Source organism: Coturnix japonica, chromosome 1 (genome assembly GCF_001577835.2).
Source record: "Coturnix japonica isolate 7356 chromosome 1, Coturnix japonica 2.1, whole genome shotgun sequence".
NCBI classification, from domain to species: Eukaryota; Metazoa; Chordata; class Aves; order Galliformes; family Phasianidae; genus Coturnix; species Coturnix japonica.
Window position 1 is genome coordinate 160,040,887 of NC_029516.1, and position 18,223 is coordinate 160,059,109.

Sequence of the window (18,223 nt, forward strand, 5' to 3'; positions counted from 1 at the left end):
TGTTGCTATCCCTGTGCTGTAAGTTGCTTACCCTTTTTGTTGGAGGTGTTTTTTGTTCATGACTGGAGATAGTGGTGCACAACACAAGGTGCATGGGAAGGTGGTGTTTTTAAAAGCCATGTGCCATCTTCTTTTTTTCCAGCTCCCAGGTACTGCCCTGTTTTTGTCTCATACTGTTTATTAAGTCTAACTTGTCAAGCTTAAGATGATGCCTGCGGAGTATCAACAAGGATTAAAGGTAAAGGGATTCTGTAGTACTTGTTTTCCATCTTCTTATCCCTATGTCAAGGGCTTTTCTCATCCACCTTTGTTATAGCCCTGACCTTTGAATGAAGAAGCTCCTAAGTCTGAAGGCCTGGAGTCAAACATTTGTCTTATTGAGTTTGCAGATGCAAAGCAAATTTATTTTTCTGACAGTATTCTCCATTGTTCAGGTGTCTTAAAGCTAGTAGCAATAGGTTGATCTTTACTTGCTTCAAGTCAAATACTGCATTTCTCCACTGAGATTTCACACTGGGAATGCTGACTCAAGGTGGCTACTTCGAAAAGTTTTTTTTTGTTTGTTTGTTTTTTGTCTCTGAGTGAAATAATGATTGTATTCTAATCTTCAGCATGTTTCCTTTGCCTAGGACTGTGAGATGCTTGTGAAGAGCATTCACCCCTTGCCTGGCATGCAGCATGCATGTCTGCATGTTGCCACTTCAGCTGCAGTGCTGAGATGAACTGTAGTACTGCTGCTCTTCTCTACATCCATAACATTTTGGTTTTATACCTTTTCTTATTTTGATGACTTTGCATATGGCTTCTTTTATTTCATATGTTGCACGCAATGAGTGAATTGTATTAACCAACCTGCATTTGGCCTGTCTCTGTTGCCTTGGTGAGATACACCCACCCAGAAGCTGTTGTGATTCATTCAAGCTGTAGGTGAGTTGCCAGGAACTCGATTTGTAGGGCTATCTGGCTGAGTGAGCTTTTGAATGCTGTCTCTACCTCAGGAGTTCACATCCACCAAGTGAATGAATCAGCCAAGTCCAAACATTCTTCTACACAAACTACTATGGTTATCTCTTTAAACTGAGGCTCCTGAAGTACACTCATGGTGCAGAGACTTCTCACCTACCTTCTCTTGACTGCAGTGGAACCAGAACTTCTCAGATCTATAGTGTTACTGCACAGGCTTACCCAGTGATGGAGAGGTTTGTTGCATGATGTGGGGGCAGATGTTTTGCTCAGACTCTTCAGAATTAGAAGAAAAAGCTCACATGAACAAGGATGAATCTAGATACTATCTTCTTGCGGTTGGTGCATGAGTATCATTTCGAATATCCCTGTAGGTTGTTCCAGATTGGCTGCAGGTGCCAGTCTGTGAACCCAGTTGTTAGGACGTAACAGAGCAGCTCTTTACGCTAATGGCAGGATATGGCCAGAATTCTAAAACCTTGTGGTCCTCTGCAGAGTTTTTAGGAAGGAGGATGATTCCTGCTTATTCTCTCAATGGAAGAGATAGAATTGGATCACAGCAGTCCTGCAGTTAGTATTTCCCAAATCCTTCTGACGCTTCCATCATTGGTGTTTTGGAGCTCTCTAGACAACTTGAATGTTTCTGGCTGTGTATCGATTGAGATAATTGAACAGAATACAAAGTTTTCAGATAACTAGTGCACCTATACATCTATATGACTAGATATCCTCCCTTTGTTCTCTAAGTGAGAATGCCTAAATGTGCCAGGGCATGTTCTAGGAAGAGATGTGCTCCATGGGTGGATAAGGCAAGGCAATAGATTGACAGAATGCTGACTGGAATGCACTTGGCACAAGACACGAGTTCAAGCTACTTAAGAAGGCTGCTCTTTTTCTCAAAGTTTCCTTCCTTCTGACACTGGAGAATGTTTCTAATCTGTTTTTTGAAGAGGGCTCAGTACTCTCAAATCTTTCCAGATTACTCTCAGGCAGTGGCCGTGTTCTCCCAGCCTGTCCTTTCAGCTGTTTATATGGCGGCCATCATAATGTCAGTGCCCATTTCCTAATGAAATTGTCTGTCTTTTGAAAGTTCTTCCACCAACTGGTCCAGAAACAACAGTGTTCTCCATAATCTTACACATCTCAGAAGCCATTTGGAATGTGTGTGCTTCAGCAATTTCAGGCTATGAGGTATGCTGAGCACTACAAGTGTTAAAAAGTTTATGATTCATAGTTGCCAGTAGTTGGAGGTTTCTGTTCCTTCATCCACATTCATTTAGGGTTGGACAGGTGTGACTTTTACGGTATTCATATCACACAGTATTGCATTCCAGGGAACTGTCTGCAAGCTGTTTGGGAAAGAGACTACTTTGTGACTTGGCCTAGGATACATTCCTTCGTGTGGTAGTCAGGCCACTTCTCTTAATGTTTCTTGTGCTTTGTGGTTGGATAAGACCATGGTGAGTTCAAGCTCATGCTTCTCAGTTTATACAGTCTCCTGAGCCCTCATGTAAGAATTGGTAACCATCACTTTGTCTTCAATGGCTTTGTCTTTGCTTTGGTAATTAGGTAGCATTTGAGAAAGAAGGGTAACATTTTTTTTGTCTCTGAATTTCTTAGGAAAGGGGGATTATCACAAGGTTCTAAAGGATATTCAGAGCTTCCCTTCTCAAGTTTAGTGTATTTATTGGGATAATGGTTCCACACCACATCCTTACCTCTAAATAGGAGATTTGCTAACTACAGTAAGCTGATGCAACAGAAGAAAGGGATACCATCCAGAAGGATCTGGAAAAGCTTGAAAATTGGGTTCTCATGAACCTAATGAAATTCAGCAAGGCCAAGCGCAAAGTGTTGCATTTTGGCCAGGACAATCCCAGATATGTGTACAGGATGGGAGAATAACTCCTTGAGAGCAGCCCTGCAGAGAAGGATTTGGGGATTATGGTAGATGAAAATCTGGGCATGAGTCAGCAGTGTGTGCTTGCAGCCCAGAAGGCCAACAGTATCCTGGGCTATGTGAGAAGAGAGGGGGCCAGCAGGGAGAGGAAGTGAATATCCCCCTTTGCTCTGCCCATATGAGGCCCCATCAAGTGTACCATGTTTAGGCTTGGGACTCCCGGTACAAGGAAAATGCAGAGCTGTTGGATTGGGTCTGGATGAGGGTGTTGAAGATGCTCAGAGGGATGGAGCACCTCTCCTATGAGAATGGATTGAGGGAGCAGGACTCGTTCAGCCTGGAGAAGGATCTGGGTAGACTCCATTGTGGCTTTCCAGTACTTGAAGAGAGCTTATGAACAGCAGGGGGACCAACTTTTTACACAGTCTGATGGTGATAGGACAAGGGGGAATGGATTGAAACTAAAAGAGAGGGTGGTTAGGTTAGGTGTTCCTCATGTAAGGCCAAATTAGCCAGCTTTGTGGCAAAATGCATTTGCTCTGCTTTGTCAGGTGGATCAATTGCCCCAGCACTGCTCAACCTTCAGAGACAGTCCTGATATAAAAGCCAAATCCCTGCAGTCATCCCCAGTTGCACAACAGAAGAATCTGCCTGTTCCTCCTCAAAACTTGTTCCTTGACTAGAGACCACCATATGGTGATCTCCTTGCCTTTGACTCCTTCCCCTTGAGCTTTGTTGCAAGGTCACTAAGTAAAAACCATAAGAGGGATGATTCAAATGATACAACACATACCAAAGAGGAGAAGAGGAGAGATGAGAGCACACCCTGCGTGCACTAGCTGGGGAGGCTTTCTGCTCTGAGGTAACAAAGTACAAGTACACCCATGGTTGTGTACAGCACTCCTCACCTGCACTGCCTGCTGGTTTTGCAGTGAAGACGTGTCCCAAGTGATTTTTCCATGAACCTTAATGAAAATGCAGAGGATAGAATCCATTTTTCTTTGGTGATATTGATGTGTCTTATGCATAAGAGCTCACCTTTTCTGGATATTAAGTTAAGACAAGGTTTAAGCACAGGTGGTGTTTCTGTACTTGGAGTAGGAATTTCTGATCAAATGTAATCCTTCAATCTTTATTTTTAGGTATTTCAAATTATTGTGAAAGGTACCGGGAAGGTATGAAACTTGTTCTGAACACCTTTGGACCGGTTCCAGAATTTTCAGGTGAAATTGAGCAGAAGATCAGTCAGGTAAGTCTAGAGCCAATAAATACAATGACATTCACAACAAAGAATGTTGGTTTATACATATGTATAATTGCAATTTACTGTTAGAGGTATCCGTACTCCGTTTCTTGTTTGAATGTTGAGCGAAAAGATCAGTACAAAATATATGATTATCTGAGTGCCTTTTCAAAGCACTTTGAAATACATCAAAAGAATATGATCAGGTGAGTAATGTTATTACTAGCCAGGGGAGTCAACTTTAAACAGCCGTGGGTTACTGACATTAAATCTCTCACACTATTTCTTATCATGTCAGTGCTACGTCCTCTGCCGTTATGTGCATAACTCCAAGTTTCTCTTCTTAAACCCTGTGTTTTTTTCCTCCAGCTGTTCTGTTGTTCTTTGTGTAATTAACTAGATCTCTGGTCTACAATGCATACAAAGACATGTTTGCCTTAAGCACATGAGCAGTCCTGTAAGATTGCTTATATGAGTAAAGATGAGATGTGTTTTAAGTGCTGTTCTGCATTGGGACCCAGTTTGTCTTCAAAGTTTCAAAGCCAACAATTTGTTTACACACACTATATAAGATATTAAGTGTATCCATAGAAATTAGCTAAAGTATTGCCATTTCTTTATTCTATGCTTTCACAGTTGCTTTTTTTTAATACTTTGCTAAAGAACTTGTATATATGGTGAATTGATCTTGATGAACTGTCACAGATTACTTCCCTGTATGCAGTGACTCTGGAAGGTAGCATTTTTTTTACCTTTTTATGTTAATACAGTTTCAACATCAGCCATGTTAAAAGGGAAAAAGTGGTTTTTGTGCTCAAACAACATAGTCTGCTTATAGCAACAAAGACAACTGAGAGTTGTCACAAGTGGATGCTTTTGATTAGAATGAAGCAGTTGGGGTTTCTTTGTGGAATACAAGATTCCACTTCAGCGTCTGTCTTTTTGTCTATCAGTGTTTGTTTCTGTGCCTGTTATCTAAAGCCATCGGCACCGAAGATGGGTTTGCAGGAATCTTCTAGTAAAACATTAAGCATCTCTTATCTGACTCTTTTATCCCTCCCGCTGCTTTTTCCTGGAGTGATGGGAGCTTGCCTGGCATTGGGTGCTGCACCAGGTTTTCTTCAGCTTCTCAACACTTGCCTTTTAAACCTAAGACCTCAGTTGCTGTTTTGGCTGAGATGACCTTATGATCTCTGTCTCCATTCTCAGAAACAGCTGTTTTTCTTTGGAAGAAAATCTGTTGCCAATGTTCTATCTGGCCTCCATTTAATGCCTTTTGTTCTTCTTTCAGTGATGCATATAGCAGGTACATCTGGGCAGCTTTGTTTATGCACTCAGAAACAGGGTTGGTTTCTTTATACCCATTTAGTTACAAGTATTGTTACCTACTGATTTGTTCAGGCTTTTATCTTTGGATCCTGAAGTAGCGCTCCAATTTCTCTCCCTCATTTTCCAATTAAAAACTGAAATCATAATTCTGGGTTTGTTACAACTCTTTCCCTGCCATTGAAATGGCACTCCTAAAATAAATGTTTGCAGCAAACATGGTATTCCTCCTTACATTTATTAGGAGCCAGAAGAGAACCCATAGCCTTAAACACACACATGGATTTGGCTTAGAGTGTGTATTTAGCCACATAAAAGGCCAGGTGGCCTCTTTCCTACTTCATATAAGGTTATTGTCAAAAAGATGAGACAGCGGCTGTGTGGGGTAAATGGAGGAGAGAAGCTGATGCTTCAGTGTTTCTGTAGGCACCTTTAATGCAACCTTCAGATCAACCTTCTCCAATGGAAGCACTTTTGTCATATCTGTTGGCTAATTTCCAGTCAGACTTGAAGAATTAGCAGCCTGCTGCTTTTGATAGAATAAATTGCACTTTGTGTCGAAGGCTGCTGGATCTGATGATTCCCCAAAGCAGGAAAACAATCCTGCTTACTACTCACAAATGTTTTAATTATCTCTTATATTTTCTATTTCAGGCGATGTCTGAAAAAATTCCAGCTGTTCCAAAGCACCTGGGTGCCAGAAGAGAATGGAGAGATGACTGTCTCGTTGGTCTTGCCAAACTGAAGAAACAAATGAAATCTAACTGAGGGGCACCTTGTCTAACAGGAGAGACCAAACGAAGAGCAGTTCTTCATCAAATGTGGAGGTTTTTGGTCATGCGGAAGAGACCGAATGTGCAAGCAGCCATGTGCACAAGTGTAGAAGCAAATGAAATGTTTGGTCCAAATTTGTCGTGACATAATTAACAGATAACTGGAAACAGTTATTAGGAGTTCAGTTAAAACTGTATCAGATCATTACAATGTATGCATTGGATGCGTAAGCATTAGGTAGCTTTAGCAATATTAATACTGTGCAATGCTGGAACACAATCATATTTTAAATAACGCATTTTTCAGCTTGCTTTGAAATTCAGCACTTGAACAATATTTGCTTATGCAGGGATCTGGAATTGGCAAACGTCAGCTGTTTGTCACTGGAGAAAATGAGCCCTCGCTGCCAATCAGTGGAGCAGTGAGGTTAATTTGTAAAGCACTGACCGCAGACAGGAGGTTGTGCTAAGCAGAGGGCAGGTTTTTTGGCCAGTGAGCTGAGACCTCAGCAGCACTAGGGGTCACTTCAGATTAACTCTGTAACCATTCCACAGTGGTGGGGAAAGAATTATCATCCCTGGAAGCATTCAAGGCCAGTTTGTAAGGGGCCCTGGGCAGCCTGATCTGGTGGGTGGCAGCCCTGCCCATTGCAGGGGGTTGGAGTTAGGTGATCTTTAAGATCCCTGCCAATGTAAACCATTCTGTGATTACTCCTCCTTCCCTGCCTTTGGCACTTCTGTACTAGTGTGATGACCTGACTGTGAGTACATAGATCTGTCCTCATCCCCTCCCCCTGGTTCAGTAAAACTGACCAGACACCTACTTGGTTCTTCAGACAACGCACTTTGATACCCCACGGCTTTGCCCAAACTTGGGTCAGGTGGTTGGTGCTGTCAGTAGGCATCGCTGCACAGACATGCTCTATTTTACGGCTTGCCTGTGAGAAATGAAGTAATTTGATTAAAAGATATTCTGGGAGATGATGTCGCGTAATGGATTTGTCTGGGCTTTTCCAAGCAACTCTACAACCTTCTTAATATTCTTTGGAAGAGAATTCACCTCTCTGTTCCTTGTGTGTTATCAGAAGCAATGAGTGTTTACTTAGGACTCCACTGTAGACCCCAAATGTCTGATACTTTGCTGCCAAGAGAAAGATGTGGTGGCTTAGATGTAGCACTTAAGGCTTATTTGCTGTCCTCCCTCCAGGAAATGGCTGTGTAAGGATGGAGTGTACACCTGAAAGCAGCAGTATCTCCAGCAGCTGCAGCTTCAGCCCACATCAAAGTTGTCTTACAGATGTACGTACCATGTAATAAAGCTGGATTTTGAACTTAGCTGGCACCTTGGGGCATTACTGTATATAAGAATAACCTGTAGCAGTGCATTGCACCCGCACTGCTTGAGTTTAGCAGTTCTGAATTTGTGCCAGCAGGTCGTATAACGTCTGGTACAGCTCAGATTCTGAGACATTAAGCACTCGTTTTGATGAAATGCTCAGGGGCATTTCAAGTCTTGTTCTTACGGAAGGTGCGGACACAGAAACATGTTACTGCAGCTCAACTAGTTACGGTGCTGAACAGCAGGAATGTCTGCAGGAACACACCAATACCGTGCTGTGTAAATCACAGTGAACAAGGCCTGAGATAAGTTGTGTTCCCTGATGCACGTGGTGGCCCGAGAGCACATCTTTCTGTTAAACATGGGATGGGGGGATGATATAGAGATAGGCCGACATTAATTTATAGTTTGTGGAGAGAAAGGAGGATTTGTAAACACAGTTTTATCCCAAAATAAAATTAAAATTGTCAGGTTTCTTCTATTGCTTTTCATTGCCACAGTGACTGGCACAACCCTCATTAACGATCTGAAGGTGGGGAGGTCAGCACCCACACTTGATGCCCTATTAGGCAATAGGGAATTAATTATGGGAATGATTTCTGCATATTATGTATGTTTTTATATTTTGGGCTCTAGAAGGTTCCAATTGCTTTCAAGATCAAACCTGTTTCGTTAAGAGCATATGGCATTTTCATAGCTAATTAGCTCATGTTGCTTGTGTTGATTCTGAGATATTTTAAAACCCGATTGTGTCTTGAAATATTTGCTTCCATTTTTATTTTTTTTTATTGCTTATGAATAAAAGATTTTAATGAGAAGGTGCTACATTCTGTGATCCTTTGTAATACTCTAGCGGTAGAATGCATCTACATGTTCTGAAACCAGCACCCTGGGAAAATAAGTTGTGGGAGTAAATGGGTGAGAACCAACACGCACCCTCCTACAGTTCTTGTGTGGGTGACCACTGGCTGCAGACTGCCTTGTTGCAAGGGAGTGGTTTTCTGTCTGGGACTAAAGCCTTGGAGAGGCACAGGACTGTGCCAGACCAATGGTGTGTGGTGTCCCAGCCCCTCGCTGGGTCATGTGCATGGAGAGCTTGCCTTGGAGCACCACTTCCCATGTGGGGTCATGGCTCCAGGTCAGGGGAGAGGCATGGAGAAAAATGTGTTTTAGCTGACATTTGCTTGGGATTTGAAGCACACAAAATTCTTAGTTGATAAATGCAACAGCTGGAAAGCATTAGGAAGAGTTGGCTTCCTCGAGGTTGAGTTGGCTTTCCTCTTCCAAGAGGGAATAAATGCAGTGTTCAGGTTTGGCAGCATCCCGCCACCCTGGGGCTTTTCAGGATGCAGACCCCTAGTTTTAGCCCTGCTAAAAGTCTTTTTCTTCTCCGTTGATTTTAGCTCTTCATTCTTGTCTTCTCCCTCCTCTCTGGCCTCTCTCCATTTTCCCCTTTTCACTCTTGGTTCCCTACAATCCATCACTCACTACTTCCAGAGTATTTAGCTGATGATTTGCAAGGAGCTGCTAATAGGTCTGTGCAATTGGTCTGCTAATTGGGTGCAGAAGAATCCCTTCTGGGGAGCAACTTGTCAGCAAATTGCTTGTTAGATATGAATCCTGATTCTGTTAAATTAATTGGTTTAATTGCTTTCAAATTCGTGTTCCTCCTTTTATCCCATTATTATTTTTTCCTCAAATGCAATAGACTTGCAGTGATAGATTGCACCTGCTGTGCTGTGAGAACTTTTAACACCAGTAGTCCCAGAAAGTTGCAGATCTGCTCCAGCTGTTGCCGTATATATATATTCTGCTTGATTATCAGCTGAAGAAGCAAAGTTCAAGTGATTCTTCTATGGTAAACTGTGAGATATTTTGGAAGAATTCATCACGTGGCTTGTTTTTTTTACATCACCACCTATTTTTAAACCCTGTGTTATTTTTAATCATTACACCGATAATGTCTATTTTTAGACCATGTCTTTGTTGCACTGTATTCTTCATTTGTTACTTATTCATTTCCTTGTTCAGAGTGTTTTACAACCTCGCTGCTTCTTTCTGGAAGTGCAGTACAATGTGCTCAGATCAGAGCCTTTGATTTAACACTGTTAAGAAATTAAAGCAGTATGTAAGATGTATGTAAGATGAGGAAGAAAGGGCAGATACAGAGAGATACCTGTATATGCACCTGTTCTTTGAGGGAAGCCCAGCACCTCCTACTCTTCCTACTCTTCTGAGTGTTGTGGAAGTGGTTTGCTTGTAGTGAAGTGGGAGCATGAAGTTATTTCCAACACTGACTTGTAGTCGTTCTTCTTTTGAGTACTGGTAATAGTTTGAAAGTTAGCGTGAGACTATCTTATGCCTGTTGTAATATCAGATTGGATGGTACTAAGAGATAGGATAATGAAATGTACAACGTCTTTGGGGCAAAAATCTGTCATGTTTCAACTGGGAAGCAGGATAGTGCTGAACTAAAAGCAGGATAAAGCTAAACAAAAAAAAACAGTTTGAGACAATGATGCGATGACGAGTTTTCAAAAGGCAGATGTGATGTGCATCAAGTGCCTCTACAGTTACACCTCAGGGTTGCATTGCCACAACATGGGGACTATGGACTTGTAGGACGGCTTGTGTGGGAAGTCTGTAAGTATATCAGATTGCCCTCACCCCAGTGCAACCCTTTGCACTTGGTCCTGTTGCACAGTATCACAGTCTAAACGTTATTTAGTTCACTTGGGCCCACTTTTCAAGCCTGTGCTTGTCCTTCTGGATGGAATCCCTCTCCTCTATTGTGTTGGTGTCATCAGCAAGCTTGCTGGAGGTGCACTTGATCCCATCATCTGTATCACTGATAAAGATGTTAGAGAATACTGGTTCCAAGACAGATCTCTGGGGGGCACTACCTGTGTCCAGTCTCTACCTGGACGTAGAGCCATTGACCACAACCCTCTGGCTTCGACCATCTAACCAATTCCTTATCCATTAAACAGTCCACCCTTCAAACCCTTATGTCTCCAATTTAGGGATACAGTGCAGGACCATGTCGGAGCCTTGCACAAGTCCAGGAAGATGTCATTGGCTGTTCTTCCTTTGTCCACTGATACTGTCAAAACAGTTACAAAAAGGTCTTTGGAAGTGTGCAGCCATGGTAAGCCAGCAAGAACAGAGGTACACAGGATGGGAGTCAGGAAGGCGTCAACACAACAGGTAGAGTGACAGTAGAGAAATGAAATGGGAAAATGAAGTGGCCTTTTGTTTTCAATAGCCTAGTAGTCCTGAGGAGAAGTTTCACAAGTTAATTTGGTCCAAACACCTGAGCCTGCTGCCCTTCCATAGATCCTGCATGCAGTTGCAGGGTCCTCTGCTTTGTGCCATTGGCTTCTTGCATGTGCATGTGGATGTGGGTTACTGCAAATCAAAGTGAGCAGAACAGCAAAAACTTTGGAATATTCTGCCATTCTGGGGAGCTTTCAGCAAGGGGAGCTGTGGCTGGCTGTGACCTGCAGGTATTTGCTTGTCAAACCCTGGTTTGATGTCCTGGAGCCGTGAGGAAATGCATCTGCCATACTCAAAGGAGCAGAGCAAGTCTTAAAGAGAACTTTTGTGAGGGCATTTTCTACAAAACTCAGAGGGCTGTTTAGCCGTACATCAGACCACTCAGGGTTTTACCATCTGCAGGAAAACCACATTATTTTCTTACATTGTATTCAGAGAAGTTATCCACAGGTATGTACAACCCTCAGCATTTTCATTATTATCTGTGAATAAATGCTGTCTAACACAGAAAGATCCAGAGCCCATACGTGGATGTGGATATAGAAAATCTTCATGCAGAAGTTTTTTAGGGTTTTGTTTTGTTTGTTTTTTAAGGTTCTATAAACGTAGAGCTGTGAATCTGCCCCAGACAGGGCATTCATCGTGTTTAGCTTAAACCTATGCAATGGGTACTGTGCACTGGCCAGGGCCTCCACAGGAGTCCAGCAATTCCGTGCTGGCAAAAGGACAGGAGATGTTTTCCAACAGAAGACATTAAGAGACCTCTGTAATTTAAGCCATTGTGAAAACCTTCCTTTGCATTTCTGATGTGTTTTAACATCAGGTCTTGCACTTATTTTTTCCAGTAGCGCAGCAGTACATACTTTCCAGATGAAGCCACAGTTGCCTGTTTTTGGACTGCTTCACGCAGATAATGCCCCGCAGTAACACAATGGGAGCATTTTATGCAGTCCAAGAAGACGGTGAGGAGGCTGCAAATCCTTGCTGGCGATCTGACATGGACTGAAGAGACGCGATCGTCATTCAGCAGGGAGGTGCTGGGAGCAGCTTTGTTGAAACTGGTTCCTTTTCTTTAAATTCTTTTCCTTGCCTAATAACGGTTTATCCATTAATTAAAGCTGGCACCAGCAGTGGGAATGATCTACCTCTGTGCTTCGTTGCTGCAGTTGCCTCAATGAAAACCTTGGTGATTTTCAGGTACAGCGAAGTTCCCATGCAGTTTCTCTCCCCTCTGTGCCACTGCAAATATCTGATTTTCTTATAAAGCTCTGCTAAAAACTTTACATGGCACAGCCTGCTTACTGAGATCTTAGCAAGAATATAGAAAATGCTGATGTGCAAAGACAAGTCGATGGAATTCCTGATATCCTACAAAGAAGGCAGACAAAGAAGCGCTAAGCTTTGTGCGCCCCAGAGCACCTGGAGACCACAGAGAGATTTTCTGATACCTCAGCAGTGTCATTTCAAACCCATAGAGCAATGGAAACACTCAGCTGCGCCATTTCTAATGTACAGGGCAGTGGAAATAGAGAACTGCATAACAAAGCAGTTTAACTGAAAGGGCAGTGTCTGTGTGTGAGCCGTGTTGTACAGGAGTTCATGGAGTGGCATGAAGTACTTCTGTGCAGTTCTACAAACCAGAAGCACGTCTTGCATTGCCTTTTGGTTTCCTGTTTTACAAAGAATGGTGGCCCACATCTGCTCACAGGGAACACTGAGCTCTGCTCTGTGTGACAACAGGGCCTGAGGGAACGGCATGGAGCTGTCAGGGGAGGGGCAGCTGGGGGTGAGGGAAAGGGGCTGCACCCGAGGGCCCTGGGCATGGAACAGGCTTCCCAGGGCAGTGGGCACGGCCTTGAGGTGCTGGAGCTCAGGGAGCGTTTGGACAGCACTCTTGGGTTTAAATCTTGGGTGCTCCTGCGTGGAACCAGGGGTTGGACTCAGTGATCCTTGTGAGTCCCTTCCAACTTGGGATATACTACATTTCTATGATATGTTTCCAGGAAAGCCAAGTGGTGTCAGCCTGTCCTAGTGCCGCTCTCTTCCAGGTTCTCTCTTCTATAATTCCTGCTGTAGCATTTCTGACTTTCCCCAATGCAGGTTAGCCAAGCTGCCACTCATGATGGCACTGTTTGTGTGAGGAAAGCTTAAGAACTTGCTGTAGGATGAATATTCATCTTATCTGGAGCACTTGTCTCGTTTGCCAAAACATGTAGTTGTAGAACCTTCTTCAGGTGGTCATATCAAAGGCTCAGAAACCTGCACTGTTGTAATTAAAAGGCACAAGCGATCACCACTGTTAATTAAAGCCTACAAGAAGGACTAGATATGACCATAATCATGGTTTGTGGGTAATGTGGCATAAAAGACAGTGACAATTTGGAAGTTGCCTAATTAAGGCAGTGTTGAGAGATTTCCAGAACAATATGTGATCATCTTGTTTACGAGTTTAATAGGTTTAATAGTATAATATGAAAGCAGAAAGACCAGAGCTGTGTAAAACTCAGTTGCCATTGGTAGTGTGGATAGCTTATCATTAAGTCCATTGATGTCTCACTTTTGGGAACACACAGTAAGTTCATTTGCAATTATAGGAACTGGCTCTGTATTATTCTGGTTGCATCTCATGAGTCCTACTTGGGTACAAGTTTATTTGGGTAAAGGAAGACTTTGTGTTTTCCAACCTTTTTGTAGTATAAAATCATTTCCACAATATTTGAGTTCATGTACCCTTACCTTTGCAAAGTGCACTTCTTTTTATATCTTCTTCTTCCTTTTTTTCAAACCTTCCTTTCAATTGTCTGGTCATGCTTTATCGTCCAGCCCTGTTTTCACACTGCTCTCTCTTCTGATCACCCTTTTCTTTATTATTTATATTTCTCAGTTTCTTAGAGCATCATCTTTAGTTGCAAAACTAAATGGGAATTAGCTGGTGCCCAGATGTTGTGCCAGCCTCCTACTCCAGTAACTGCAGGCAAACCAAGTTTGTGGTGATTACTGATTCTTTTTTTCACTCAATACATGGGATCCAAATGTAGACCTCTGGGTCCCGAATAATCTCAGCTGATACCTTCAGGGCAAATTTTGATCTTTCCTGGCAGCACACTGCAGATCCTCAGGAGCAGCTCAGGTGCCCATTGGTAGCAATTCTCCCACTCAGGTTTCTCCTACAGGACCTCAGTGTACTGCAGGAGCTGAGCAGTCAGTGTCTTCTTCTAATCCTCTCTGCTGACAGTAATGTTCTGCTGCTCTGATTTTATCTGGTGATACGTTCTGAGATTAAGCTGCTCCCTTTTATATGGCTGACTCAGTACCTACCTGTTGATTTGGTGGCTGCTGAGAGCATTGGTGATCTACTGCTCTATGAGCCTCAAAATAAAGTTATTGGCCTTTTATACCACAGTCTTTGTAGCTACAGAGTGACATAAGCGGGACTCTGGTACCAAGTATGGCCTCTGTAACTGGGAACGCTGTTCTAAACCCATATCACTCATATCACTTCACCTAGATCTTCTCTTGTTCCATCGGGCTCTGGTAAAAATTCTTCTGTGTTATCACTTCTGGGCTTTCATTTGTCCTTTCATGTGTTTGAGGATCACAGTCTGCCTCACACTTCTTCAGCTGTTGACTAATGACTATACTGTGTCCCCTGACACTTTCCTTTCCTTGTCCTCCTAGAGGACAACTCATCAAGTGAGATTTCACTGTCTTCCTTTCTGCTCCTTTGCTCAAACAAGCTACACACTGGAGTGTGAGAAATGCTCTCCCAGGTCAGGCTGCTGGTATTTTTCCACAAGGAGTCTGCATCATTTGAGGCAGAATATGGGAACCCAACTGCTACTTGCAGTTCACCCCATCACTTGCTGGATGATATCAGCCCTACATCCCTACCAATGCCATTCAGTATCTGGATTTGAACTTCTTGTCCCAGAGTTTTGCTCACCCCTGTTTGAATCCACCAGTGCTCCACTTTGTCAGCTTCCCATGGCTTTAAACTTCTGGAATTCCACTGAGCTCTGTGAAACATTCTAAACCCTCCCTCTGTCAAGGTCAGTGCCTGCTCCTTCATTCTTATAGTGTGAGATTTAAAGAACAATTCTGCATTCACTTTTTTTCTTAGAACTTTCTGATGTCCCTCCCCAGCCTATTCCTCTTCAAGCTGAAGTCTTGGCCCATTTGGGCTCCCAAGGACCGCCATCCCTGGAAGTGTTCAAGGAACATGGAAATATGGCACTGATGGATGTGGTTAGTGGGCATGGTGGAGATATGCTGGTTGTTGGACCGATGATCTGAGAGGTCTTTTCCAACATGAATGATTCTATGATTTCCTATTCTGCCAGCACTGTTCTTCCAAACAGGATCCTTCTGCAGGGAATCTTAACCTTTTTTGTTCCTTCAACTATTATTTCCCCATGGTTTTTATGGTATGCCCTGTGATAAACCCCCCAACACCTCCCCAGGCCCCAAGAAAGCTGTTTTTATCAAATCCATGACACCTATTCCTCTTTTTCTTTCTCTCCCACTTTTGTTGTAGAATTCTTCTCCTTTTAAAGAGTTTTATTCTCAGTCTGGGTGTGGGACCAGCTACAGCTGCAAAACATAGCAGTGTCGTCCAATCCTGGTCAAATTCCCCTGTTTGTGTGCCCAGGAAAACCACAGCAACTGGGTGGAGAAAGTATCGTCTCCACAACTAAATTGCAAGACGGCTTAATTAAGGCAGGTATATTAGACAGAATTTTATGACAGTGTGTTTTCACCTTTGGCAATAGGCTAACAGGCAGCATTGGTCAGCAGCCTGGAGCATGGTCAGGATGGAGGAAGGCAAGTCATGACGTGTAGTCATCCTCAGGTCTCCAATCCTCAGATTATCTTCCCCCTCTGACCAGGGATGGGCAACAGTCCTGGGTCACTCTTGTTGGTTTGGGTGGTTTTTGTTGTCATTTCCATCTGCAGCCTCATGCAGTTCCTGAATTTCCACACCATCTTCACACCTTTCCCTCCCAAATCCAAGCATGTCTGTGTGTCCCATATGGTTTCCCCTTCCTTTCAATTGCCCACCCACCACCCAGCTGCATCTTTGCATTTCTCCCTGTTTGGTTTATCTCCCTGTGGAGGGAGTTTCACAGTCTCACCCCAGAGCATGGGAAGCTGGTAAAGCCTGACTGGTTGAGTGAAAAACCAAACAGGTCTATCACCTACTCATGCTTCCACATCTCCTTCTGCTGTACATCATTTTGGCTAATCATCTATTTCCTTCTGATTTATAAGTGGCCATCAGTGGTCTTCCTACACTCTTGGACTCACTGCTTATAAAATAATACAGATTTTTTTAAGCTTATACAAGATTGTACAAAGTTGATCTTAGGTGAAAATAAAAGCATTAAGAGAGTTTGATTCACAGCTTGGGATAAAGAAAAATAAGTGACCAAACCAACCACTTCAAGCAGTTGCAAATGTTTCTGAGGTCTTTCAGGGAAGGTTAGATACGCATCTTAGAGATGATGCAGACATAGTTAGCACAAACCAGAAACACTTCATCCCCATAAACATGCAAATTAAAAACAATTAAAGCGTTGCCTAATGCTTAATGTGAGCATACACCCAATGCTCATGCAGCTAACAATTAGTTTATCTAACAAAGACACCAAGAGGAAGACCAAGAAAAAGATGAGCTGACACTTGATGACAGTAAGTAGGGACCAGCTTGTAGAAGGTGGTTTCAAAAGAGGTATTTGAGAGCACTTCAGGTGTCTGTGAGAAGAAAGGCCCATGGTAAACCAGAGGACAAGTGTTCAAGGAAGTGATCCAAGATAGAGCAGGCATCACAGAAAGCTGTAAGCAAATACGGTAAAGCTACACAGCAGTAAAACAAAATTGTTACAGGAAAGGTATGAATAAGTCAAGGCTGAGACATAGCCATTGCACAAAGTAATGAAGAAATCACCAAGAGTGGGTATTCATACCTTTTAGAAAGGAGAAGGCACAAAGGAAATGGGAAATAGGTCGAGATAAAAGAATGTAGGACAATAACAGTAGTCATAAGCATCCACCTGCTATTGGCTTTTAGTGGTCTGTAGCATGTGAACAGTAACTCTAAGATAGATGAAACAAATAGAATAGTTTGCTATTTCTGGCATCATAACTGACAAGAGGATCAAATAGAGCAGGCCGTAGCTGTACAAATAGCAGGAAAAGGCTACTGAAACATCAAAAATGATCTCCAAAAGCAGACAGAGCACAAAGAGATACCAACCAGCAGGTTCCACTGCCTTTTTCTGCCTTCACAGAGGGTGATCTCAATACTTCTTTAGAGGTGAAACAGGAGTCAGTATTGTAAGCCTTGGTGTCACTGGATTTACATCAGCTCAAAGGCATCAGTGAGTTTGGACAGGTCAGTCACTGCCAGCAGATGGGAGCTGGAGGTACCATGGCCATGCTCATTCCTTGCTAGAGGCATTTACTTCAGGACGAAGCACTTGCAGGGCAAGCAGGAAATCGTACAGATGCTCCAATGGCAACCTTGATGTAAAAAAATCACAGAGATGACTTCAGTTCTCTAGGAACTGGGGAACTCCACTTGAGCCACTGATTGAGGTCAAGCACTGGTGGCAGCCAAGGAGATGCGGAGCTCCTTCACTTTCACCATTTTCTTGAGCAAAGATTTGGCATTTGGGGACTGGGAGAGGTATTTCCACTGAGGATTCCTTGACTGCTGCACTGCATGAATAGTACCCATGTTTGAATTAGTGACAGCGCTCCATTACCCTACAAACATCAGGGATTTACAGCTGTCTCATTCACAAGTTCTTTATCTAAGGAAGAGGAAAAATTTGTCATGCAGCCACAGGAGCTTGCAAAGAGCACACAAATACCCGGCATGCAGGAGCTAGAAATGGCATCGCTGGTTCCTGCATGAGTGATGGCAAACAGAGACATGGCTGAGCCATGGGAGTTGGATTGACCCAGTACTGAAACTGTTCCTCAGAACATTTATTTGGTGTCAAAGTGTCAACACACCCCAAAACAAGACAAGTGGGCCCATGGGCATCGCTCCTTGGACTGAGGGTACCTGCAGCAAGCAGAGGGCTGGGTGTGTTAGATGGTAAAGTGAAAAAACCCTTCAGATTAAGATTGGTGGTAAAACAAATAAAGAGAGCAGGCTGTGAGATAAAGGTACATAATAGGCTACAGATGGAAATTATAGAGGTGATATGTAAAGAATGTCCTGAATTAATCACTTCCTTTTGTGTAAATAGTTGGGCATAGTGAATGTTTATCACTTAGCAACCTACACCATGATTTCTTTTTTACAAACCTGAACTGTTTCCTTGGCTATGATCTCTGTCTGGCTCAGCAAAATTACAGCAGCATCTCATTTAGCATCGCCTATAAGTAGATGGAAA

General features: G+C 43.0%; 1 protein-coding gene across 1 annotated transcript in view; it reads left to right on the top strand.

The window, feature by feature from the left end:
- The window catches only part of CRYL1 (crystallin lambda 1), a 42,626-nt gene extending 34,264 nt beyond the window's left edge, over nucleotides 1–8,362 (top strand). Inside the window, exons 7-8 of the mRNA XM_015852166.2 lie at nucleotides 4,006–4,112; nucleotides 6,087–8,362. Coding sequence (XP_015707652.1) covers nucleotides 4,006–4,112; nucleotides 6,087–6,200 — 221 coding nt within the window. The 3' untranslated portion in view covers nucleotides 6,201–8,362. The remainder of the gene's footprint in view (nucleotides 1–4,005; nucleotides 4,113–6,086) is intronic.
- The last annotated feature ends 9,861 nt before the right edge of the window (nucleotides 8,363–18,223 follow it).